Consider the following 25833-nt stretch of genomic DNA (forward strand, 5'->3'; position numbering starts at 1 on the left):
TAATCAGCTGTGAAGTGTTAGCCACTCGCATCTCCTATATAAACTGGGTCCTGACTAGCACTCATTGTCAGAGTTGGATTATGCTGCATTGCTGGAGGTTGTTGTTGGTTAATATTGGAGAAGTCATTTGGTGGATTTATCTCTGACTGTTGCTAGGTTTTGAGTGTGTGATAACTCCCTTTCTTTACTTACTTTAGTTTAACCCCATCCTCCACTCACTGCTGCATTCCTCTGTTATATGTGTGAGTATATTTGTATGTTTGGTATTTTTCGTTACCCCTTTTCGTATTACCTTTTTAGTCTGGTTGGTGTATTACAGTACACTACTACTTCCCTCTTTCCTGGGTGGGGGAAGGGTACAGACTGAGGGCGGATTCAGGAACTTAGGCAAGGTACGTGGCCCCTGCGTCTTCACCATCAGAAGTAATGCGGGGAGCAGGGCAAGCTAGGGCGCTCCTACTGTTAGGGGCAGGGAAGGAGCCCCTGTTCACGAAACACCCGACAACAGAGCGGTGACATTTTGTCTGTTTGTTCCCACGCTCTCTGTAATACTTTTGTAAATTCCTCATGGTTAGAAAAGGATCTAGCCACTCACCCCTCCCGCTAAAACAAGTGTGTATATGTATGTATGTATGTGTGTGTACGTATGTATGTGTGTGTGTGTGTGTGTGTATATATATATATATATATATATATATATATATATATATATATATATATATATATATATATATATATATATATATATATACAGTACAGACAAAAAGTTTGGACACACCTTCTCATCTAACGATTTTTCTGTATTTTCATGACTATGAAAATTGTACATTCACACTGAAGGCATCAAAACTATCTACTGTATAATTGTCTAAGGGTCACTTCCGTCTGTCTGTCTGTCTTTCTGTCACAGATATTCATTGGTTGCGGCCTCTGTCTGTCATGGTAATCCAAGTCGCTGACTGGTTGTGGCAAAATGCCCACGACCATTGCCACGACAAATCAGCGACGGGCGCAGTCCGGCGGCAACATGGCCACTCCTTCCTCCCCGCAGTCAGTACCCGCTCCATACTCCCCTCCAGTCAGCGCTCACACAGGGTTAATGGCAGCGCTAATGGACCGTGTTATGCCGCGATGTAACGCACTCCATTAACGCTGCTATTAACCCTGTGTGACCAACTTTTTTACTATTGATGCTGCCTATGGAGCATCAATAGGAAAAAGATCTAATGTTAAAAATAATTAAAAAAATAAAAAATCATCATATACTCACCTTCCGGCGCCTTTCCCGCTCCTCGCGACGCTCCGGTAACCGGTCCATGCATTGCGACCTCGCGAGATGATGACGTATCGGTCTCGCGAGACCGCTACGTCATCATCTCGCGAGACCGCAATGCACTCCTGAGACTGGAGCGCGCGAGGAGCGTCGGTAAGCGCTTCCTGGATCCAGGGGCCAACGGAAGGTGAGTATATAACTATTTTTTATTTTAATTCTTTTTTTTAACAGGGATATGATGCCCACATCGCTATATACTACGCGGGCTGTGCAATACACTACGTGGGCTGGGCAATATACTACGTGGGCTGAGCAACGTACTACGCGGGCTGTGCAATATACTACGCGCGCTGGGCAATATACTATGCGGGCTGGGCAATATACTACGTAGGCTGTGCAATATACTACGTGGGCTGTGCAAAATACTACGTGGGCTGTGCAATATACTACGTGGGCTGTGCAATATACTACGTGACTGGGCAATATACTACGTGACTGGGCAATATACTACGTGACTGGGCAATATACTACATGGTTGGGCAATATGTAAACATACTACCCAAGCCCATACCCTAAACACTTGGGGCGGGCAACACTTTACTCAATACAAGAACATACTGACCAGCAATTAGGTCATTAAACCATACGCTGAATCAAAAAGTGTTTATACTTTTTTTTACTCTTCGCCACGACAGCACCCACTTTGAGAGAGGGACCCGCCCATAGGAACAGGAAACCTACAGAGATAAAAAGGGCGGTCCCCCTCTCCTCCTCAGTTGGTTTCCTGTTCCTATCGGAAATCCCTGGAATACCTACAGATGGAGGTGGTTGGAGCACCTCCGCTTTGCTTTCCTACCTGAGCCTATGCACCCGCCTGTGTGGTTCTCTCGGTGACAGCAGGGGCTGCGGCATCAGAAGCAGCGGCGGGGGAGCCACTGCATGCAGCCTCCCCCCTCGTCTGAGTGCTGGGCGGCAGGTTCCGGGCATGGAAGTCTGGCCTTTGGAGGGAGCGTGTGCATGGGGGCCGGTCCCGGACGTTCTAGGAGCGGCGCCGACCCTGATGCGCAAGTAAGTCTGCGCTGCTTCAATTGAACCGGAAGTGGTTGGAGCACTTCCGGTTCGCGGGGGGCGGCGCGCTGCTGGGAGCCGCGCGATTCAAATGGGAAGCCGGGACGCAGAGCCGATGCTCAGTATGTCGTTCCCGGCAGAGAGTGGGCTTCCACTGGTAGTGGAACGCGACAGCGCTGATAAAAGCTGCGCTAAAGGTTCTAAATCCTCAGCGAAAAAGAGTGGTCGTTCCATGGAGGGATCTGACACTCACAGAAGTAAATCAAGGAGTACGGATGCAGTACTCAGACCCCGCACAGCGTCTCCTCCTCCAAGACCGGTATGATAATGGAAATGAAGGCTTCACTGGGTGAGTGTTACAAAAAAATCCTCTACCTATAAGCTGATTCCTTCCTTCTCTGATCTCCCCTAGGCTAAGAAGACCAATAAATCTAAACATAAAGAGTGTGCTTTGTGCACGCAGCCCTTGCCGGACACATATCCTAAGAGGCTGTATCAGTCCTGTATAAGTCAGACCTTACAGGATGAGGCGGCTGTTACAGCCACAAGTATTAGAGCCATAATACGGCAAGAAATACAGTCTCTGGGATCAGGGTCCATAAAAAAGCATGATAATAAACGCCAATCTCCTGACCCCAGTTAAGAATCTGAAGAGGGCTTAATTCATTCATCCAACACCTCAGAATCATCTCCTAGTTCCTCTGAAGATGAAGGTGGAGCATGTTTTTCCGTTGAACGCATTGACAGCCTTATAAAATCCATCAGAAATACTATGGGGTGCCCAGACGCTAAAGGAGTCAAATCTGCTGAAGATATTATGTTTGCAGGTCTGGGTCATAAAAAAAGACGAGCGTTTCCAGTAGTTTCTGCCATCAAGGACCTGGTAAAGAAAGAGTGGGACAAACAGGGGAAGGGGTTTCTCCCGTCCTCTTCTAAGAGGCGTTACCCCTTTAGCGATGAGGACTTAGCAGTATGGTCTAAAGTCCCAAAAGTGGATGCAGCTGTGGCATCCACCTCGAAACAGTCATCTCTTCGTGTGGAAGATGCAGGAATCTTGCTAGATCCCTTAGACCGCAAAACAGAGGCTCTCCTGAAAAGATCCTGGGAGACGAATACAGGAGCTTTCAAACCGGCCATATCAGGCACGTGCACAGCCAGGTCCCTATTAGTCTGGGTAGACCAACTGGAGCAACAAGTAAGAGGCAAGGTCTCAAGAGATAAAATCCTCCAAGCTTTGCCACTGATTAAAAGTGCCACGGCATTCTTAGCTGACGCTTCAGCGGACTCCCTCCGTTTAGCAGCGAGGTCAGCAGGTCTGGTCAATGCAGCTCGGCGTGCCCTTTGGCTCAAAGGATGGAAGGGAGATGCTCAGTCAAAAACTAGACTATGTTCAATCCCATGCCAGGGTGAGTTCTTGTTCGGGAAGGTCCTAGATGACCTACTTAACAAAGCTGGAGAGAGAAGGAAAGGCTTCCCTAAACAGTTTCTTCCTTCTTACAGGAGAGCGTTTAGAAGACGGCCATTTAACAGGAGGAGGCCGTACGAGCCACAAAAAGATCGCTGGGAATCAAAAGACACCAAGCCGAAAGGTGCCGTTTATAGGTGCCGTTTATAGTAACCCCGAAACATCTAGGCGGGGGCGATACTATCAGTAATGAAATCCCAGTTGGTGGCAGACTGAAGTTTTTTTATCATAAATGGGAAGAGATAACATCAAATCAGTGGATTCTCAGTCTAATAAAAACTGGACTAAGACTAGATTTCTGTAAATTACCACAGGATAACTTTGTAGTAACATCATTAAGAGCGCCGGAACAACAAGAAGCGCTTCAATTAGAAATTCTGAGCCTTTTGGCTAAGAATGTTCTCATCGAAGTACCATACAGTCAGAAAGGGAGGGGATTTTATTCCCCTTTATTTCTGGTTCCGAAACCAGATGGTACTTTTCGTACTATAATTAATCTAAGAAAATTAAATTCCTTTTTGCATGGGCATACCTTTAAGATGGAATCAATAAGATCAACCATAAAACTTTTGTTTCCTAGGTGCTTTATGGCAGGGCTGGATCTAAAGGATGCATATTATCATCTTCCAATCCATGCAGACCACCAACAATATCTCAGGGTGGCGATAAACCTGCAAGGCCGGGTCCGTCACTTCCAGTTTATGTCCATGCCATTCGGCCTTTCTATGGCTCCTCGAATTTTCACGAAAGTCATGCTAGAGGTGATGGCCTATCTACGTCATCAGGACACGCTGATTGTGCCCTATTTGGACGATTTCCTAATAATTGGTAATTCAGCATCTCAGTGTGAAGAACGCTTATCTAATACCATTTCATCGTTACAGGCTCTAGGCTGGATTGTAAACTTCAAAAAATCAAGGCTGCTTCCAGAAACTCTTCAGTCCTTCCTAGGACTACTCTTGGACTCCGTAAGTCAAAAATGTCTCTTACCAGAAGCCAAAAAATCAATCATAATTTCAAAAATCATTACAGCAAGATCTAGTCCTCGTATGTCTCTTAGAGAGGCCATGTCTCTCCTAGGTTCACTCTCCTCCTGCATTCCGGCGGTTCAATGGGCCCAATACCATACTAGGGCTCTACAACACCAGATACTCCATGCCCAGTCATATTGCCAGGAGCATCTAAATTCAAAAATTACCTTATCTGATAACGTGCTTCAATCACTTCTTTGGTGGTTGAATAAAGACCATTTGTCCAGAGGAGTCTCATGGACAATTAGATCCTCTAAATTACTCACTACTGACGCAGGCCCAGAAGGGTGGGGAGCCCATCTAGACCAAAATATAGCCCAAGGTCGCTGGAATGCTTTAGAGATTCAGCAGTCTTCCAACTGGAAAGAACTAAATGCAGTATATTATGCTTTGAAATTTTTTCTTCCCCAGCTTCGTGGTTCTCATGTCAAGATCCAATCAGACAACACAACTGTCGTCGCATATTTAAATCGGCAAGGCGGAACACGATCGGGAAGTCTGATGTGTTCAGCGGCAGAAATATTCGATCTAGCAGAACCCAATTTCCTTTCTCTCATGGCTGTCCATATCAGAGGAATAGAAAACTTAAGAGCCGACTTCCTAAGTCGTCACATGCTCCGCCAGGGAGAATGGACCCTCAATCCTCGCATATTCAAAAACATAGTGGACATATGGGGTCTTCCGCAGATAGACTTGTTTGCAACCAGGAGCAACAGGCAGGTACCAATGTTTGCTTCCCTGAGTCTGGCAGATCGTCCAGATATAGTAGACTCTCTCCAGTATCCTTGGAATTACGATCTAGCCTACGCCTTCCCACCAATGATGCTAATCCCATTGGTGGTCAAGAAAATAAGAGAAGAAAAATCGAGGGTGATTCTGATAGCTCCATTTTGGCCGAAGAGGCCCTGGTTCTCCTGTCTTCGAGCGATGTCAGTTTGCGATCCATGGATTCTGCCAATGACATCAGATCTACTCTCCCAAGGTCCATTCTACCATCCACAAGTGAAGGGCCTCCACCTCCCGGCGTGGAACTTGAGAGGCAGATACTGACTTCGAGAGGGTTCTCTCAAGAGCTAATTAACACACTACTGTTAAGCAGAAAGAAGTCTACAACTATAATATATAGTAGGATATGGAAAAAATTCCTTGACTTCTATACAAAACCTTTTTCCAGCAAAGTCCCTATTAATGCTGTCCTTGAATTTTTACAAAAAGGCCATGAGCTGGGGTTATCAGTCAATACTTTGAGGGTTCAAGTATCTGCCCTGGGAGCCCTTTATAGTGCTAATATTGCTGCTAATAGATGGATAAAAAGATTTATTAGAGCATGTGAAAGATGTACACCAGTACATGTCCCACGTTTGCCTCCCTGGGATTTGAATTTAGTCCTAGATGCCTTAACGGGACCTCCCTTTGAGCCCTTGCATTCTATCCCTTTAAAAAATATTACATACAAGGTAGCTTTATTAATAGCCTTGACCTCTGCCAGAAGAGTGGGAGATATCCAAGCTCTTTCCATAGATCCTCCGTTCCTAATGATATATCAGGACAGAGTAGTTCTCAAACCCGATCCTTCATATCTCCCTAAAGTAGCTACAAAATACCATAGATCCCAAGAAATTTTTCTACCTTCTATTTATGATAATCCAACAAATTCAGAGGAGGAGATGCTACATATGTTGGATGTTAAAAGAGCGGTCCTGAGCTACATAGAGCGAACCCAGTCCTACAGACAGAGTAGGGCTCTGTTTGTCTCTTTTCAGGGTCATCGAAAAGGCTACGGGGTCACAAAAGCTACCTTGTCTCGATGGATCAAAGATGCCATCTGTCTTGCATACTTGTCAAAAGGCAAAGATCCTCCAGAGGTAGTAAAGGCGCATTCAGCTCGAGCCGTATCATCCTCGTGGGTGGAGAATAAAGACATCTCCATCGAGCTTATAAGTAAGGCCGCAACCTGGTCGTCGCCTTCAACATTCTATAAACACTATAGACTTGATCTGTCTTCCACCTCTGACTTGGCATTCGGGAGAGCCGTCCTTAGTACGGTAATCCCACCCAGGTGAAGGTTCTCTGAAAGTCTCTCAAAGTGGGTGCTGTCGTGGCGAAGAGAAAAAAGCCGGATTACGTACCGGTAATGCTCTTTTAATGAGCCACGACAGCACCCTGTCACTTCCCACCCTTGTAGATATGTATGTTTATTAATACTAAAATATTCGCATGGGTGATTATAGATATGATAAGATATACTTGTAATTAAGGATGTACACTAATTTTAACAACGGCGGTTCCTCTCGTACTCTGAAAAACAACTGACGAGGAGAGGGGGACCGCCCTTTTTATCTCTGTAGGTTTCCTGTTACTATGGGCGGGTCCCTATCTCAAAGTGGGTGCTGTCGTGGCTCATTAAAAGAGCATTACCGGTACGTAATCCGGCTTTTCTTAAAAGGTTATAACTTTATTGAAATACACATTACACATAATATTCATTTAAAACAATACCTCTGAACACAATAGTGTAAATAACTGGCAGGTAAGTGTTTATAGCAAATATTATTATGCAAATCAACGATAAATCAAATGGAGAGTTCTAATTAGCTCCAATAGTTTTGCACCCTTGGGCCAAATATCTAACTTTTAGGCAACAATATACTATGCTGAAATTATAAATACTGTAATCTCTTTTCATGCATAATACACCTTGCTAGATAGACCGAAGGAGGAGGCAGACCCCAGAGGAGGAGGCAGACCTCTTGGGGGAAGCTGTTGCGAAACGCGCGTCGGGGTCTGGCAAGGAGTAGCGTGCCACGCGGCTGACAAGCAAGGATCACCGATTTTTGGGGTAATATGCATTTGACTGGTTCTTTTAGTTTTGCGAACATCTATGTATCCTTTCATGGTGTTGGTAGCATCTGAATAACAATGAGGACAATCTGTTAGAGGACATATTATTATTATTATTTTATTATTATTATACATTTTTATAGCGCCATTTATTCCATGGCGCTTTACATGTGAATACGGGGCAAATATAGACAAATACATTAAACATGAGCAGATAACAAGGCACACAAGTACATAAGGAGGGAGGACCCTGCCCGCGAGGACTCACAGTCTGCAGGGGGTGGGTGAGGATACACTAGGAGAGACATAGAACTGTACTGAGTGTTATTGGTGGAATGGATTGATGGCACTGTGTTGCGTCTAGCTCCGTTTACTCAAATGGGGACAGTACTGAGACAGTGGAATACTGTATTAGCCCAATATATAGTTGCAGTCATTTTGGGATACTAAATTATTTACAGCAGTATTATACTATTGTGGGCTAAATTAATTGTACTTATATATCTATTCTGCCTCCTCCTTCGGTCTATCTAGCAAGGTGTATTATGCATGAAAAGAGATTACAGTATTTATGATTTCAGCATAGTATATTGTTGCCTAAAAGTTAGATATTTGGCCCAAGGGTGCAAAACTATTGGAGCTAATTAGAACTCTCCATTTGATTTATCGTTGATTTGCATATATTTGCTATAAACGATTACCTGCCAGTTATTTACACTATTGTGGTTCAGAGGTATTGTTTTAAATGAATTTTATGTGTAATGTGTATTTCAATAAAGTTATAACCTTTTAAGAAAAAAAGTATAAACACTTTTTGATTCAGCGTATGGTTTAATGACCTAATTGCTGGTCAGTATGTTCTTGTTATGGTTGGGCAATATACTACGTGGTGGGCAATATACTACGTGGGCTGTGCAATATACTATGTGGACATGCATATTCTAGAATACCCGATGCGTTAGAATCGGACCACCATCTAGTGAATTAATACATGTGGAATTATATACTTAACAAAAAAACAACTGAAATTATGTCTTATATTCTAGGTTCTTCAAAGTAGCCACATTTTGCTTTGATGACTGCTTTGCACACACTTGGCATTCTCTTGATGAGCTTCAAGAGGTAGTCACCGGGAATGGTCTTCCAACAATCTTGAAGGAGTTCCCAGAGATGCTTAGCATTTGTTGGCCCTTTTGCCTTCACTCTGCAGTCCAGCTCATCCCAAACCATCTTGATTGGGTTCAGGTCTGGTGACTGTGAAGTCCAGGTCATCTGGCGTAGCACCCCATCACTCTCCTTCTTGGTCAAATAGCCTGTTGTGAATTCTGTGGCAGAGCTCCCTCCTGTGGTCACAAGTGGTACTTCGGCTGGTTCTCTCTGTGAGCTTCCGTTGGTGGAGGAAAGTGGTACTGCGGCATCTGAGTTTCCTTCCTCAGGTGATGTGGTGAAGTCGTTAGGTGCTGCTCTATTTAACTCCACCTAGTGCTTTGATCCTGGCCTCCAGTCAATGTTCTAGTATTGGACCTGTTTCCTCCTGGATCGTTCCTGTGGCCTACTGCTCTGCATAGCTAAGTTCCTCTTTGCTATTTGTTTGCTGTTTTTTTCTGTCCAGCTTGTCAATTTGTTTTTTACTGCTTGCTGGAAGCTCTGGGACGCAGAGGGTGTACCTCCGTGCCGTTAGTTCGGTACGGAGGGTCTTTTTGCCCCCTTTGCGTGGTTTTTGTAGGGTTTTGTGTTGACCGCAAAGTTACCTTTCCTATCCTCGCTCTGTTCAGAAAGTTGGGCCTCACTTTGCTAAATCTATTTCAATTCTACGTTTGTCTTTTCATCTTAACTCACAGTCATTATATGTGGGGGCTGCCTTTTCCTTTGGAGTATTTCTCTGAGGCAAGGTAGGCTTATTTTCTATCTTCAGGCTAGCTAGTTTCTCAGGCCGTGCCGAGTTGCATAGGGAGCGTTAGGCGCAATCCACAGCTGCCTTTAGTGTGTTGGAGAGGATTAGGGATTGCGGTCAACAGTTTCCACGTCTCAGAGCTCGTTCTTGTTTTTTGGGTTATTTCCAGGTCACTGTATGTGCGCTGACCTCTATGTCCATTGTGGTACTGAATTACCTTTCATAACAATAGCCCTTACACAGCCTGGAGGTGTGTTTGGGGTCATTGTCCTGTTGAAAAATAAATGATGGTCCAACTAAACGCAAACCGGATGGAATAGCAAGATTTAAAAAAAAAAAAAAAATAGATTTATTTATTTATTATATAGCGCTAACATATTCCGCAGCGCTTTACAGTTTTTGCACACATTATCATCACTGTCCCCGATGGGGCTCACAATCTAGAATCCCTATCAGTATATCTTTGGAATGTGGGAGGAAACCGGAGTGCCCGGAGGAAACCCACGCAAACACGGAGAGAACATACAAACTCTTTGCAGATGTTGTCCTGGGTGGGATTCGAACCCAGGACCCCAGCGCTGCAAGGCTGCAGTGCTATCCACTGAGCCACCGTGCTGCCCAAGCATGCTGCTGCAAGATGCTGTGGTAGCCATGCTGATTCAGTATGCCTTCAATTTTGAATAAATCCCCAGCAGTGTCACCAGCAAAGCACCCCCACACCATCCCACTTCCTCCTCCAAGCTTCACAGTGGGAACCAGGCATGTAGAGTCCATCCGTTCACCTTTTCTGCGTCGCACAAAGACACGGTGGTTAGAACCAAAGATCTCAAATTTGGACTCAACAAACCAAAGCGCAGATTTCCCCTGGTCTAATGTCCATTCCTTGTGTTCTTTAGCCCAAACAAGTCTCTTCTGCTTGTTGCCTGTCCTTAGCAGTGGTTTCCTAGCAGCTATTTTACCATGAAAGCCTGCTGCGCAAAGTCTCCTCTTAACCCCTTTCCGACCTGTGACGCCACGTATGCGTCATGAAAGTCAGTGCCAATCCGACCTGTGACGCCTATGTGGCGTCATGGAGGGATCGCGTCCCTGCAGATCGGGTAAAAGGGTTAACTCCAATTTCACCCGATCTGCAGGGACAGGGGGAGTGATACTTTAGCCCGGGGGGGTGGCTTTGCCCCCACGTGGCTACGATCTCTCTGATTGGCTGTTGAGAGTGCAACAGCCAATCAGAGCAATTTGTAATATTTCACCTATGAAATTTGGTGAAATATTACAATCCACCCATGGCTGATGCTGCAATATCATCGGCCATGGCTGGAGTCCACGATCTGACCCCTGTTATGATCTGGTGGCCTAGGAGCAGCATGAGACGTACTCTGGAGAAGGTGGTACCTGTACTGACTGCAAACCCTGAACTTAGCAGCGCAACTATAAGTAGCCGTGGGGGGTACCTAACACTCCCTAGACCCCTCAACACAGCCTAAGAACTAACTTCCCCTAAAGACAGAAACGGGAAAACTATCTTGCCTCAGAGAAAATCCCCAAAGGATAGACAGCCCCCTACAAATATTGACTGTGAGAGGAGAGGGAAATAACATACGCAGACATGAAATCAGGATTTAGCATAGGAGGCCATACTAGCTAAAAAGAAAGAATAGGACAGAGTACTATGCGGTCAGTATAAAAACACTAGAAAATATCCACCACAGAAAATACAATTCACCACATCTGACTAAAGACATGGAGGGTATATCTGCATCTCCAGAGACACAGCTTGGCTGCAAAAAATCCTTCACAGACAAAGCTGGACAAGACAAAACATGAAATGCACTGAACTATAAGACCCACAGCATGTGGACAGCAAAAACAAAGCCAGGACTTATCTTTGTTGAAAAGCACAGCAAACAGGAGAGACCAGTAAGGGATGTGAATCCTCCAAAAACAATGGACAACTGGCACTGACTAAAGGATCAAGCAGGACTAAATAGCTGAGTCGAAATTGCAAAAAGTGAACACACCTAATAAATGCTGCGATCCAAAGACAGCAGCACTACCACTCATAACCACCGGAGGGAGCCCAAGAGCAGAATTCACAACAGTACCCCCCCCCCCCCCCAACAGGGCCCCCTGAAGAAGTGTGGACGAAACGCACGTCGGGGTTAGAGGGACCGGGACTCTTCACTTAGCTATGTAAGTATAGCGTTCTTATTGGTATTACCGGTACTCTGGATTTACAAGAAAGTGGACATGCAGCAAGTCCTTATATATGTCCTTTTCTTGACACATTTATGGGGTATATTTCAGCTGCAACTAGTCTGCTATTTTTTGGATACTAGATCCCTTGTACCGTCTAGGCTGATTGGTAGCCTGCATGATATTGTTTGTCATGCGGTACTTGTATAGCCTTTTTTGATAATATAACGCTTTGATCATATGCTATATGTGAATGGGTACCCTCTGGTCCCTCTTTATCTGAGATATTTTTCGGGTTTTTTTGTAATTTTCTGTTTATTTTTTATATATGTGGATTTAATAAAACAAGTATTTTTATAGATTCATGAGTATGATGTGCTTTTTCAGTCTCATTGCAATTTATTGCAGTTGATGACACTGATGGAATTGCATTTTATCTGCGGATTTTTCAAAAACGGTGCGGAAAAATCCGCACACGATTCCGCAACGTGGGCACATAGCCTTAGGGTTGGGGCTGGAACTAGGGTTAGGGTTGGAATTAGGGTTAAGATTAGGGTTAAGGGTGTGTTAAGGTTAGGGTTAGGCTTGTGGTTAGGGTTGGGATTAGGGTTGGTTGTGTATTGGGGTTAGGGTTGTGATTAGGGTTAGGGGTGTGTTGGGTTTAGGGTTGGGGTTAGGGTTGTGATTACAGTTATGGTTAGAGTTGGGATTAGAGTTAGGGGTGTGTTTGGGTTGGTGTTGGAGTTAGATTTGAGGGGTTTCCACTGTTTAGGCACATCAGGGGATCTCCAATCACGACATGGCGCCGCCATTGATTCCAGCCAATCTTGCATTCAAAAAGTCAAATGGTGCTCCCTCCATTCCGAGCCCCGACATGTGCCCAAACAGTGGTTTACCCAAACATATTGGGCATAAGCGTACACAGGAAAAATTGTACATCAATTTTTGGGGTCTAATTTCTCCTGATACCCTTGAAAAAATAAAAAAATGGGGGCTAAAAAATTATTTTTGTGGGGAAAAAAAGATTTTTTTATTTTCACGGCTCTGCGTTATAAAATTCTGCGAATCACTTGGGGGTTCAAAGTGCTCACCACGAATTTAAATAAGTTCCTTGGGGGGTCTAGTTTCCAAAATGGGGTCACTTATGGTGGGTTTCTACTGTTAAGGTACATCAGGGGCTCTGCAAATACAACGTGACGCCCGCAGACCATTCCATCAAAGTCTGCATTTCAAAACGTCACTACTTCCTTTCCGAGCCCCAACGTGTGCCCAAACAATGGTATACCCCCACATATTGGGCATCAGCGTAGTCAGGAAAAACTGGACAACAACTATTGGGGTTCAGTTTTTCGTGTTAACCTTGTGAAAATAAAAAATTGCGGGCTAAAAAATAATTTTTGAGGAAAAAAAATGATTTTTTATTTTTACGGCTCTGCGTTATAAACTTTTGTGAAGCACTTGGGGGTTCAAAGTGCTCACCACACATCTAGATAATTCCTTGGGGGGTCTAGTTTCCAAAATTGGGTCACTTGTGGGGGGTTTCTACTGTTTAGGAACATCAGGGGCTCTGCAAATGTAACATGACATCCGCAGACCATTCCATCAAAGTCTTCATTTCAAAAAGTCACTACTTCCCTTCCGAGCTCTGCCATGCACCCAAACAGTGGTTTACCCCTACATATGGGGTATCGGCGTACTCAGGACAAACTGGACAACAACTTTTGGGGTCCATTTTCTCCTGTTACCCTTGTAAAAAAAAATTGTGGGCTAAAAAATAGTTTTTGAGGAAAGAAAATTGATTTTTTATTTTCACGGCTCTGCATTATAAACTTCTGTGAAGCAATTGGGGGTTCAAAGTGCTCACCACACATCTAGATAAGTTCCTTGGGGGGGGGCTAGTTTCCAAAATGGTGTCACTTGTGGGGGAGTTCAAATGTTTAGGCACACAAGGGCTCTCCAAACGCAACATGGTGACCGCTAACGATTGGAGCTAATTTTTCATTTAAAAAGTCAAATGGCGTTCCTTCCCTTCAGAGCCTTGCCGTGTGCCCAAACAGTGGTTTACCCCCATATATCAGGTATCTGTGTACTCAGGAGAAATTGCCCAACAAATTTTAGGATCCATTTTATCCTGTTACCCTTGTGAAAACAAAAAAATTGAGGCTAAAAGAATTTTTTTGCGAAATAAAGTACTTTTTCATTTTTACGGATCAATTTGTGAAGCACCTGGGAGTTGAAAGTTCTCATTATGCATCTAGATAAGCTCCTTGGTGGGTCCAGTTTCCAAAATGGGGTCACTTGTGGGGGAGCTCCAATCTTTAGGCACACAGGGGCTCTACAAACGCGACATGGTGTCCGCTAAAGATTGGAGCTAATTTTTCATTCAAAAAGTAAAATGGCGCTCCTTCCCTTCCAAACAGTGATTCCCTCCCACATATGGGGTATCAGCGTACTCAGGACAAATTGTACAGCAACTTTCGGGGTCCAGTTTATCCTTTTACCCTTGGAAAAATAAACAATTGTTGCTAAAGGTTCATTTTTGTGACTGACAAGTTAATTGTTAATTTTTTCCTTCCATGTTGCTTCTGTTGCTGTGAAGCACCTGAAGGGTTAATAAACTTCTTGAATGTGGTTTTGAGCACCTTGAGGGGTGCAGTTTTTAGAATGGTGTCACTTTTGGGTATTTTCAGCCATATAGACCCCTCAAAGTGACTTCAAATGTGAGGTGGTCCCTAAAAAAATGGTTTTGTAAATTTTGTTGTAAAAATAAGAAATCACTGGTCAAATTTTAACCCTTATAACTTCCTAGCAAAAAAATTTTTGTTTCCAAAATTATGCTGATGTAAAGTAGAAATGTGGGAAATGTTATTTATTAACTATTTTGTGTCACATAACTCTCTGGTTGAACAGAATACAAATTCAAAATTTGAAAATTGCAAAATTTTAAACATTTTTGCCAAATTTCCATTTTTTTCACAAATAAACGCAAAAATTATCGACCTAAATTTATTTCTAACATGAAGCTCAATATGTCACGAAAAAACAATCTCAGAATCGCTAGGATCCTTTGAAGCATTCTTGAATTATTACCTCATAAAGGGACACTGGTCAGAATTGCAAAAAATGGCCAGTCATTTAGGTCAAAATGGGCTGGGTCATGAAGGGGTTAACAGTTGTTGTAGAGATGTGTCTGCTGCTAGAACTCTGCATGGCATTGACCTGGTCTCTAATCTGAGCTGCTGTTAACCTGCGATTTCTTAGGCTGGTGACTTGGATAAACTTATCCTCAGAAGCAGAGGTGACTCTTGGTCTTCCTTTCTTGGGGCGGTCCTCATGTGAGCCAGTTTCTTTGTAGCGCTTGATGGTTTTTGCCACTGCACTTGGGGACACTTTCAAAGTTTTCCCAATTTTTTGGACTGACTGACCTTCATTTCTTAAAGTAATGATGGCCACTCGTTTTTCTTTACTTAGCTGCTTTTTTCTTGCCATAATACAAATTCTAACAGTCTATTCAGTAGGACTATCAGCTGTGTGTCCACCAGACTTCTGCACAATACAACTGATGGTCCCAACCCCATTTATAAGGCAAGAAATCCCACTTATTAAACCTTACAGGGCAAACCTGTGAAGTGAAAACCATTCCCGGTGACTACCTCTTGAAGCTCATCAAGAGAATGCCAAGTGTATGCAAAGCAGTCATCAAAGCAAAAGGTGGCTACTTTGAAGAGCCTAGAATATAAGACATATTTTCAGTTGTTTCACACTTTTTTGTTAAGTATAAAATTCCACATGTGTTAATTCATTGTTTTGATGCCTTCAGTGTGAATGTACAATTTTCATAGTAATGAAAATACAGAAAAATCTTTAAATGAGAAGGTGTGTCCAAACTTTTGGTCTGTACTGTATATATACATACACACACACGGCTGTTTTAGCAACGGGATACGTTGGCACAGCTGTCAGTACCAGAGAGACGTCAACCACAATCTGTCCACCATCTCCGTCAGCTTTCCCACCTGAGATGGATATAGAATGGACTCCAAACTAGAACTGGATTCTGAGCGATGAGGAGAGAGAATCCCTGGAGGAGGGGAACAAAATATGGGCATCTCCCCTGTGAAGGTGACCAGGATGTGGAGGTAACCAGAGGCCGGCTGGACCTCCTTTGCAACCAGCCATATTGGTGCGTGGTGGCTGGAGGATCCGACCCCTTGCCGCAGTGATCGGAGCTAATGGAGTAGTAGTAGTCACTGACAATAGTTCGACAACTGTAACCAGTGTCATGGACACCCTGGTTAGTTCGGTTATAGACTGAACTAAATCATTAGCCCAGGCAGGAGTGGTACAGGCAGTACAATTGACCACAGACTGACCAGTGGAAAACTTACAAGTTTAACAATCCTAGAAAGGGACGAGTGCATGCTGTGCTAATGGGCATGCCCGGCCTTCTTTAGACTCAGACATTATGAGCGATAGAGAAAGTGAAGAGTTATAGTCGCCTATGGTGGGTCGGTGGGCAAGAGCTAGTTGGCTTACCGACCTTCGCCCCAGGGCCTGACTATCAACAGTGTCAAGGTACATTGGTCCGGCCACACTGGCGCCAGAAGATAGACTGAAAAATTACTGCCTGTATTCTCTGTGCCTACATGGGTGAAACTTAGTGCGCACTTACTCTATTTCTCAGAAACATCATCTGAAAAACACAAAGCAAAAATGGTTAGAGCCAACCTAAGACAGGTCTGGGACAGATCTTGCCTCATGCTATGCTAAACTGAGGAGGCCTGACTTCAGCAGGCGAGTGATAGTCAATTTATTTAACTGCAGTAATAGTGTCCGCCACTAGATGGCAGCAGACTATTCCATGGCTCTGTGTCCCCCTATGAGATGAATGAGAAATATCAATTCATGTCCTGTAACCTATTTAGATAGATACTTTTTTGCAGAGATAATTTTGGCTTTTGGGAACCAGCTACAATAGTGTTTTTGTGTGTGTGTGTATAATAATAATAATAATCTTTATTTTTATATAGCTAACATATTCCGCAGCGCTTTACAGTTTGCACACATTATCATCACTGTGCCCAATGGGGCTCACAATCTAAACTCCCTGTCTGTATGTCTTTGAAATGTGGGAGGAAACGGGAGTGCCCGGAGGAAACCCACGCAAACCCAGGGAGAACATACAAACTTCTGTATTGTTATGACTCTTTAAATGTGAGGATGAGAAAGATGAAAATATACTCATCAAAGGGGTTTTCTGGATTAAGAAAACTTGGATTGGAGTATGGAATGTTATATAACGAAAAATTAACCATTACATTTAACTTTTTATTTATTTATTTTGTACTATTTATGTTTGTTGATGTGAACCATGAGAGACAGATTATATCCATTATAAAGTATTACAATTTTTTTTTATAATGATCATTTATTTGTTGTTTTATAGCATTACCCAAAGAGTATCAGAAGATTGGAAAAGCATTGCAGAATTTGTCGCTAGTGTTCAGCTCTAGTGGCTATCAAGGTATTTCCTGCAGATAAATCATATGTTCAAGGTTATACTTTTATTTTGGGGGGTTATAAAACTTTGAAAATGATAAATTATTAGTGATGAGCGAGTGTACTCGTTGCTCGGGTGTTCCCGAGCACGCTCGGGTGATCTCTAAGTATTTGTTAGTGTTCAGAGATTTAGTTTTCATCACCGCAGTTGAATGATTTACAGTTACTACCCAGGCTGAGTACATGTGGGGGTTGCCTTGTTGCTAGGTATTCCCCACATGTAATCAAGCTGGTTAAAAGCTGTAAATCATTCAGCTGCCCCGATGAAAACGAAATCTCCGAGCAGTCATAAATACATACCATATATACTCGAGTATAAGCCGACCCGAGTATAAGCCGACCCCCTAATTTTGCCACAGAAAACTGGGAAAACTTATTGACTCGAGTATAAGCCTAGGGTGGAAATGCAGCAGCTACCGGTGAATTTCCAAAATAAAAATAATGTTCCATACCGTTCATTATTGCCCCATAGCTGTGCCATATAGTGCTCTGCACCGTTCATTCTTGCCCCATAACTGTGCCATATAATGCTCTGAACCGTTCTTTCTTGCCCCATAGCTGTGCCATATAGTGCCCTGCACCGTTCATTCTTGCCCCATAACTCTGCCATATAGTGCTCTGCTCCGTTCATTTTTGCCCCATAACTGTGCCATATAGTGCTCTGCAATGTTCTTTCTTGCCCCATAGCTGTGCCATATAGTGCTCTGCACCATTCATTATTGCCCCCATAGCTGTGCCATATAGTGCTCTGCACCGTTCATTATTGCCCCATAGCTGTGCCATATAGTGCTCTGCACCATTCTTTCTTGCCCCATAGCTGTGCCATATAGTGCTCTGCACCGTTCATTTTTGCCCCATAGCTGTGCCATATAAATCTGTGCCATTGCTGCTGCTGCAATAATAAAAAAAAAAAAAAGCCATACTCACCTCTCTTGATTGCAGCTCCCGGCGTCTCGTTCCGGCGTCTCGTCCCGGCGTCTCTCTGCACTGACTGATCAGGAAGAGGGCGCCGCGCACACTATATGCGTCATCGCGCCCTCTGACCTGAACAGTCAGAGTGCAGAGACGCCGGGAAGACGGAGCGGCGCCGGGAAGATGGAGCGGCGCCCGGCGGCTGGAACGGGGACAGGTGAATATAATACTCACCTAGTCCTGCCGCTCCTGACGCTGCCCCTGCCTGTCACACTGTCCCCGGGTGCCGCAGCTCTTCCTGTCAGCGGTCACTGGCACCGCTCAGAGGAATGAATATGGGAGTGGAGTCCATATTCATGAGTTTAATGAGCGGTCCCATGTGACCGCTGAAGAGGTGAGTATGCCTCAGCCCTCTCTCCCTCTCACCCGCTGACCCTGCCACCCACCGTGACTCGAGTATAAGCTGAGAGGGGCACTTTCAGCCCAAAAATTTGGGCTGAAAATCTCAGCTTATACTCGAGTATATACGGTAAATAAAGACCACCTGAGCAACAAGTACACTCGCTCATCACTATAAATTATCAAAACATTTAAACAGTATTTATATAATGGACCATTATGGTTTTCTATTGTATAGACATAGATTTTTTTCTAGTATTCTTTTTAATCATTGTAAATTGGCTGTAAACAAATGGCTGATTCATTAACCCCTTAGCGACCGCCGATACGCCTTTTAACGGCGGCCGCTAAGGGTACTTAAACCACAGCGCCGTTAATTAACGGCGCTGTGGAAAAAGTAAATAGCGCCCCCCAGAGTCGGATTTTCTCCGGGGTCTCGGCTGCCGGGGGTAGCCGAGATCCCAGAGAACATGATTCGGGGGGTTTTGTACCGACCCCGCATTTGCGATCACCGGTAATTAACCGTTTACCGGCGATCGCAAAAAAAACGCGATTTCTTTTTAATTTCTCTGTCCTCCGATGTGATCGCACATCAGAGGACAGAGAAAACGGGTCCCGGATAGCCCCCCCGATACTCACCTATCTCCCCCGGTGCTCCTCGTGGCTCTCGGTGGGCGCCGCCATCTTCAAAATGGCGGGCGCATGCGCAGTGCGCCCGCCGGCATCGGGAGAATCTTTGGGGTCTCGGCTGCCGGGGGTAGCCGAGACGCCAAAGAACATGATCGGGGTCGGTTTTACCGACCCTGTTTTGCGATCGCCGGTAATTAACTGTTCACCGGCGACCGCAAAAAAAAAAAAAATCAAAGTGTAATTCTCTGTCCTCTGATGTGATCACACATCAGAGGACAGAGAAATAAAGGGATTCGGCGACCCTATCATACTCACCTGTGTCCCTGGATCCTCCTGCTGCTCCTCCTGGCCGCCGGCAAAAGAAAATGGCGGGCGCATGCGCAGTGCGCCCGCCATCTGTCTCCATCTGCCGGCCGGCAGGAGAACAGCAGTTGGGGCTAAAATTAGGGTTCGGGTTAGGGTTAGGGCTAAGGTTAGGGTAGGGCCTAAATTTAGGGTTAGGGTTGGGGCTAAATTCAGGTTTAGGGTTCTTTCACACTTACGTCGGTACGTAATTGTGCACAACGTGGGCAGCGAATGTAGTTTTTCAACGCATCCGCTGCCCAATCTATGTCCTGGGGAGGAGGAGGCGGAGTTACAGCCACGCATGTGCGGTCAGAAATGGCGGACGCGACGTACAAAAAAACGTTACATTGAACGTTTTTTGTGCCGACGGTCTGCCAAAACACAACTGATCCAGTGCACGACGGAGGCGACGTGTGGCCATCCGTCACGATCCATCGGCAATACAAGTCTATGGGCAAAAAACGCATCCTGCGGGCACATTTGGAGGATCCGTTTTTTGTCCAAAACGACGGATTGCGACGGATGCCAAACGACGCAAGTGTGAAAGTAGCCTTAGGGTTAGAGTTGGGATTAGGGTTAGGGTTTGGACAGGGTCTGTACCGCAGGACTGGCGCATAGCAAATGTGGCGCCAATATTCAAAAAGGGCTCTAAAAGTGAACCTGGAAATTATAGGCCAGTAAGTCTAACCTCTATTGTTGGTAAAATATTTGAAGGGTTTCTGAGGGATGTTATTCTGGATTATCTCAATGAGAATAACTGTTTAACTCCATATCAGCATGGGTTTATGAGAAATCGCTCCTGTCAAACCAATCTAATCAGTTTTTATGAAGAGGTAAGCTATAGGCTGGACCACGGTGAGTCATTGGACGTGGTATATCTCGATTTTTCCAAAGCGTTTGTTACCGTGCCGCACAAGAGGTTGGTACACAAAATGAGAATGCTTGGCCTGGGGGAAAATGTGTGTAAATGGGTTAGTAACTGGCTTAGTGATAGAAAGCAGAGGGTGGTTATAAATGGTATAGTCTCTAAGTGGGTCGCTGTGACCAGTGGGGTTCCGCAGGGGTCGGTATTGGGACCTGTTCTCTTCAACATATTCATTAATGATCTGGTAGAAGGTTTACACAGTAAAATATCGATATTTGCAGATGATACAAAACTATGTAAAGCAGTTAATACAAGAGAAGACAGTATTCTGCTACAGATGGATCTGGATAAGTTGGAAACTTGGGCTGAAAGGTGGCAGATGAGGTTTAACAATGATAAATGTAAGGTTATACACATGGAAGAAGGAATCAATATCACCATTACACACTGAATGGGATACCGCTGGGTAAATCTGACAGGGAGAAGGACTTGGGGATCCTAGTTAATGATAAACTTACCTGGAGCAGCCAGTGCCAGGCAGCAGCTGCCAAGGCAAACAGGATCATGGGGTGCATTAAAAGAGGTCTGGATACACATGATGAGAGCATTATACTGCCTCTGTACAAATCCCTAGTTAGACCGCACATGGAGTACTGTGTCCAGTTTTGGGCACCGGTGCTCAGGAAGGATATAATGGAACTAGAGAGAGTACAAAGGAGGGCAACAAAATTAATAAAGGGGATGGGAGAACTACAATACCCAGATAGATTAGCGAAATTAGGATTATTTAGTCTAGAAAAAAGACGACTGAGGGGCGATCTAATAACCATGTATAAGTATATAAGGGGACAATACAAATATCTCGCTGAGGATCTGTTTATACCAAGGAAGGTGACGGGCACAAGGGGGCATTCTTTGCGTCTGGAGGAGAGAAGGTTTTTCCCCCAACATAGAAGAGGATTCTTTACTGTTAGGGCAGTGAGAATCTGGAATTGCTTGCCTGAGGAGGTGGTGATGGCGAACTCAGTCGAGGGGTTCAAGAGAGGCCTGGATGTCTTGCTGGAGCAGAACAATATTGTATCATACAATTATTAGGTTCTGTAGAAGGACGTAGATCTGGGGATTTATTATGATGGAATATAGGCTGAACTGGATGGACAAATGTTGTTACTAACTATGTTACTATGTATTAGGGTTACGCTTGGGATTAGGGTTAGGTTTGGGATTAGGGTTAAGGTTAGGGTTGTGATTAGGGGTGTATTGGGATTAGGGTTAGGTTTGAGGTTAGGGTTGAGATTAGGATTAGGGGTGTGTTGGATTTAGGGTTTTGATTAGGGTTATGGTTAGGGTTGACATTAGGGTTGTTTTGGGGTAAGGGTTGTGATTATCGTTAGGGTTAGTGATTAGGATTATGGATCGGGTTGGGATTAGGGTTAGGGGTGTATTGGGGTTAGGGTTGGAGCTAGAATTGGGGGGTTTCCACTGTTTAGTTACATCAGGGGGTCTCCAAACACGACAGCCAATTTTGCGCTCAAAAAGTCAAATGGTGCTCCCTCCCTTCTGAGCTCTGCCGTGCGCCCAAACAGTGGTTTATCCGCACATATGGGGCATCAGCGTACTCGGGATAAATTGGACAACAACTTCTGGGGTCCAATTTCTCCTGTTACCCTTGTGAAAATAAAAACTTGGGGGCTAAAAAAATCTTTTTTGTGGAAAAAAAAATATTTTTTATTTTCACAACTCTGCATTCTAAACTTCTGTGAAGCACTTGGGCATTCAAAGTTCTCACCACACATCTAGATAAGTTCCATGGAGGGTCTAGTTTCCAAAATGGGGTCACTTGTGGGGGGTTTCCACTGTTTAGGCACATCAGGGGCTCTGCAAATGCGACATGGCGTCCAATCTCAATTCCAGACAATTCTACATTGAAAAAGTAAAACGGCACTCCTTCTCTTCCAAGCTCTGCGGTGCGCCCAAACAGTGGTTTACCCGCACATAAGGGGTATCGACGTACTCAGGAGAAATTGCACTACAACTTTTGTGGTCTAATTTCTCCTGTTACCCTTGTGAAAATAAAAATTTGGGGGCAAAAAGATCATTTTTGTAGAAAAAATGCGATTTTTTTATTTTCACGGCTCTACGTTATAAACTTCTGTGAAGCACATAGGGGTTCAAAGTGCTCACCACACATCTAGATAAGTTCCCTAAGGGGTCTAGTTTCCAAAATAGTGTCACTTGTGGGGGGTTTCCACTGTTTAGGCACATCAGGGGCTCTCTAAATGTGACATGGCGTCCGATCTCAATTCCAGCCAATTCTGCATTGAAAAAGTCAAACGGCGCTCCTTCACTTCCAAGTTCTGCGGTGCGCCCAAACAGTGGTTTACCCCCACATATGGGGTATTGGCATATTCAGGAGAAATTGCATAACAAAATTTATGGTTACATTTCTGTTTTTATACTTGTGAAAATAAAAAAATGGTTCTGAATTAAGATGTTTGCAAAAAAAAGTTAAATGTTCATTTTATCCTTCCACATTGTTTCAGTTCCTGTGAAGCACGTAAAGGGTTAATAAACTTCTTGAATGTGGTTTTGAGAACCTTGAGGGGTGTAGTTTTTAGAATGGTGTCACACTTCATTATTTTCTATCATATAGACCCCTCAAAATGACTTCAAATGTGATGTGGTCCCTAAAAAAAAAAAAGGTGTTGTAAAAATGAGAAATTGATGGTGAACTTTTAACCCTTATAACTCCCTAACAAAAAAAAATTTTGTTTCCAAAATTGTGCTGATGTAAAGTAGACATGTGGGAAATGTTATTTATTAACTATTTTTTGTGACATATCTCTCTGATTTAAGGGCATAAAAATACAAAGTTTGAAAATTGCAAAATTTTAAAAATTTTCGCCATATTTCCGTTTTTTTCATAAATAATCGCAAGTAATATTGAAGAAATGTTACCACTAACATGAAGTACAATATGTCACGAAAAAACATTCTCAGAATCAGCGGGATCCGTTGAAGCGTTCCAGAGTTATAACCTCATAAAGTGACAGTGGTCAGAATTGCAAAAATTGGCCTGGTCATTAAGTACCAAATTGGCTCTGTCACTAAGGGGTTAAAGTGAACTTGTCAGCAGGAATGTGCATAGTAATCTGCAGACACTGTCAGATTGGCACCGTTATACTGATTAAAATGATACCTTGGTTGATTAAATTAGTCTTGTGGTTGTTTAATCTTTATTTGTACTTTTCAGTTAATGAGATTCTCGTGCTTCGTACCAGCCTGTGTGTCGGGGGGGAGGGGTGGTGGTATTTGTGGTGCTCTGCTTACATATTCATCCTTATGGCTTATGACAGGTCACCGATACTTCAGTGATCTCCCCCTATTTTAGATACTGCATATCTTATTGTTTGAAAAAATAAAAAAAAATCACATTCATCATGCAGGCGGCGACGCCTGTGCTGTAGCATGATATGATCTATAATATCCATATTTTCATTTGATTTTGTCATATAAATTTCTTTAGAAAAAGATCTTAATCAAAACGGCTGCTGCGCCTGTGCAGTAGCATCATTTGAAACGTGATAGATGCTATTGCGCAGATGCCGCCATCATTTTGGTAGAGGAAAAAAATGGGCTCCATCAAGACAGCGCAGTAGCATCTATCTGATCGCCGATGGATGTTACTGCGCTGGCGCCACCGCTGGCACCATTTTGATGGAGGCAAATTTTTTTTTGTTTATTAAATCAAAATTGCACAAACATTTTCTCACTTTGTGTTTTTACACAAATCCTGGCATTTTTTGCCAAAATGGGGAGGCATGGTAAAGCTTGTCCATCTAATTGATAAAACATTTACTATACTTCATTCCCTGACTGGAGGCACGTTTCTGGTGGAGGTGCATACCAGTTTTATAAGGTGTTAGACACACATTCATGAAGTGGCATTCAAAATACCAACCTTAATGAATCAGCCACGATATCTCCATCTGTTATGATGTTTATGGGTATGTACCCATGGGCCGGACTTGGCTGCAGCAACAAATTTACACCAAAATAACCATAAGGCTAGAGTCACACTAGCAATTTTAAAATCAGTCCGATTTTGATGCACGAGAGTCGGACGAGTGTAATGCAAGTGTCATGCGTTTTTATGCAAGTATAATCCGATTTTTCACACCTAACATCCGATTTACATCTGAATGCAGTGCGATTGCTATCCACCTGCAATTCGATTATAACATGAGCTTTTACATAGAGCAATTCTCTAAGTCATTTACACATAATTTTCAAAGGAAATATTCTTCAAAGCACAGCACACAGATATATATACAGTATATATATATATATATATATATATATATATATATATATATATATATATATATACAGTCATGGACAAAAGTATTAACACCCCTGCAATTCTGTCAGATAATACTCAGTTTCTTCCTGAAAATGATTGCAAACACAAATTCTTTGGTATTATTGTCTTCATTTAATTTGTCTTAAATGAAAAAACACAAAAAGAAATTGTCCTAAAGCCACATTGGATATAATTCCACACCAAACATAGAAAAGGAGGTGGACAAAAGTATTCTCACTGTTCGAAAAATCATGTGATGCTTCCCTAATTTGTGTAATTTACAGCACCTGTAACTTACCTGTGGCACCTAACAGGTGTTGGCAATAACTAAATCACACTTGCAGCCAGTTGACATGGATTAAAGTTGATTCAACCTCTGTCTTGTGTCCTTGTGGGTACCACATTGAGCATGGAGAAAAGAAAGAAGACCAAAGAACTGTCTGAGGACTTGAGAAACCAAATTGTGAGGAAGCATGAGCAATCTCAAGGCTACAAGTCCATCTCCAAAGACCTGAATGTTCCTGTGTCTACCGTGCGCAGTGTCATCAAGAAGTTTAAAGCCCATGGCACTGTGGCTAACCTCCCTAGATGTGGACGGAAAAGAACAATTGACAAGAGATTTCAACGCAAGATTGTGCGGATGTTGGATAAAGAACCTCGACTAACATCTAAACAAGTTCAAGATGCCCTGCAGTCCGAGGGTACAACAGTGTCAACCCGTACTATCCGTTGGCATCTGAATAAAAAGGGACTGTATGGTAGGAGACCCAGGAAGACCCCTCTTCTTACCCTGAGCCAGAAAAAAGCCAGGCTGGAGTTTGCCAAAACTTACCTGAAAAAGCCTAAAACGTTTTGGAAGAATGTTCTCTGGTCAGATGAGACACAAGTAGAGCTTTTTGGGCAAAGGCATCAATATAGAGTTTACAGGAGAAAAAAAGAGGCATTCAAAAAAAAGAACACAGTCCCTATAGTCAAACATGGCGGAGGTTCCCTGA

The 25833-nt window shown here is 43.6% G+C and overlaps 1 protein-coding gene across 5 annotated transcripts in view; it reads left to right on the forward strand.

Annotated features, from left to right (window-relative positions):
- Window positions 1–25833, forward strand: part of SNX9 (sorting nexin 9) — a 547796-nt gene that overhangs the window by 441626 nt on the left and 80337 nt on the right. For all 5 annotated transcript variants that reach the window (XM_069769362.1, XM_069769364.1, XM_069769363.1 and 2 more), the window contains one exon: window positions 17212–17289. In XM_069769362.1, the coding sequence (XP_069625463.1) occupies window positions 17212–17289 (78 nt within the window). The remainder of the gene's footprint in view (window positions 1–17211; window positions 17290–25833) is intronic.

The sequence above is a fragment of the Ranitomeya imitator genome, chromosome 5 (genome assembly GCF_032444005.1).
Source record: "Ranitomeya imitator isolate aRanImi1 chromosome 5, aRanImi1.pri, whole genome shotgun sequence".
Lineage (NCBI taxonomy): Eukaryota > Metazoa > Chordata > Amphibia > Anura > Dendrobatidae > Ranitomeya > Ranitomeya imitator.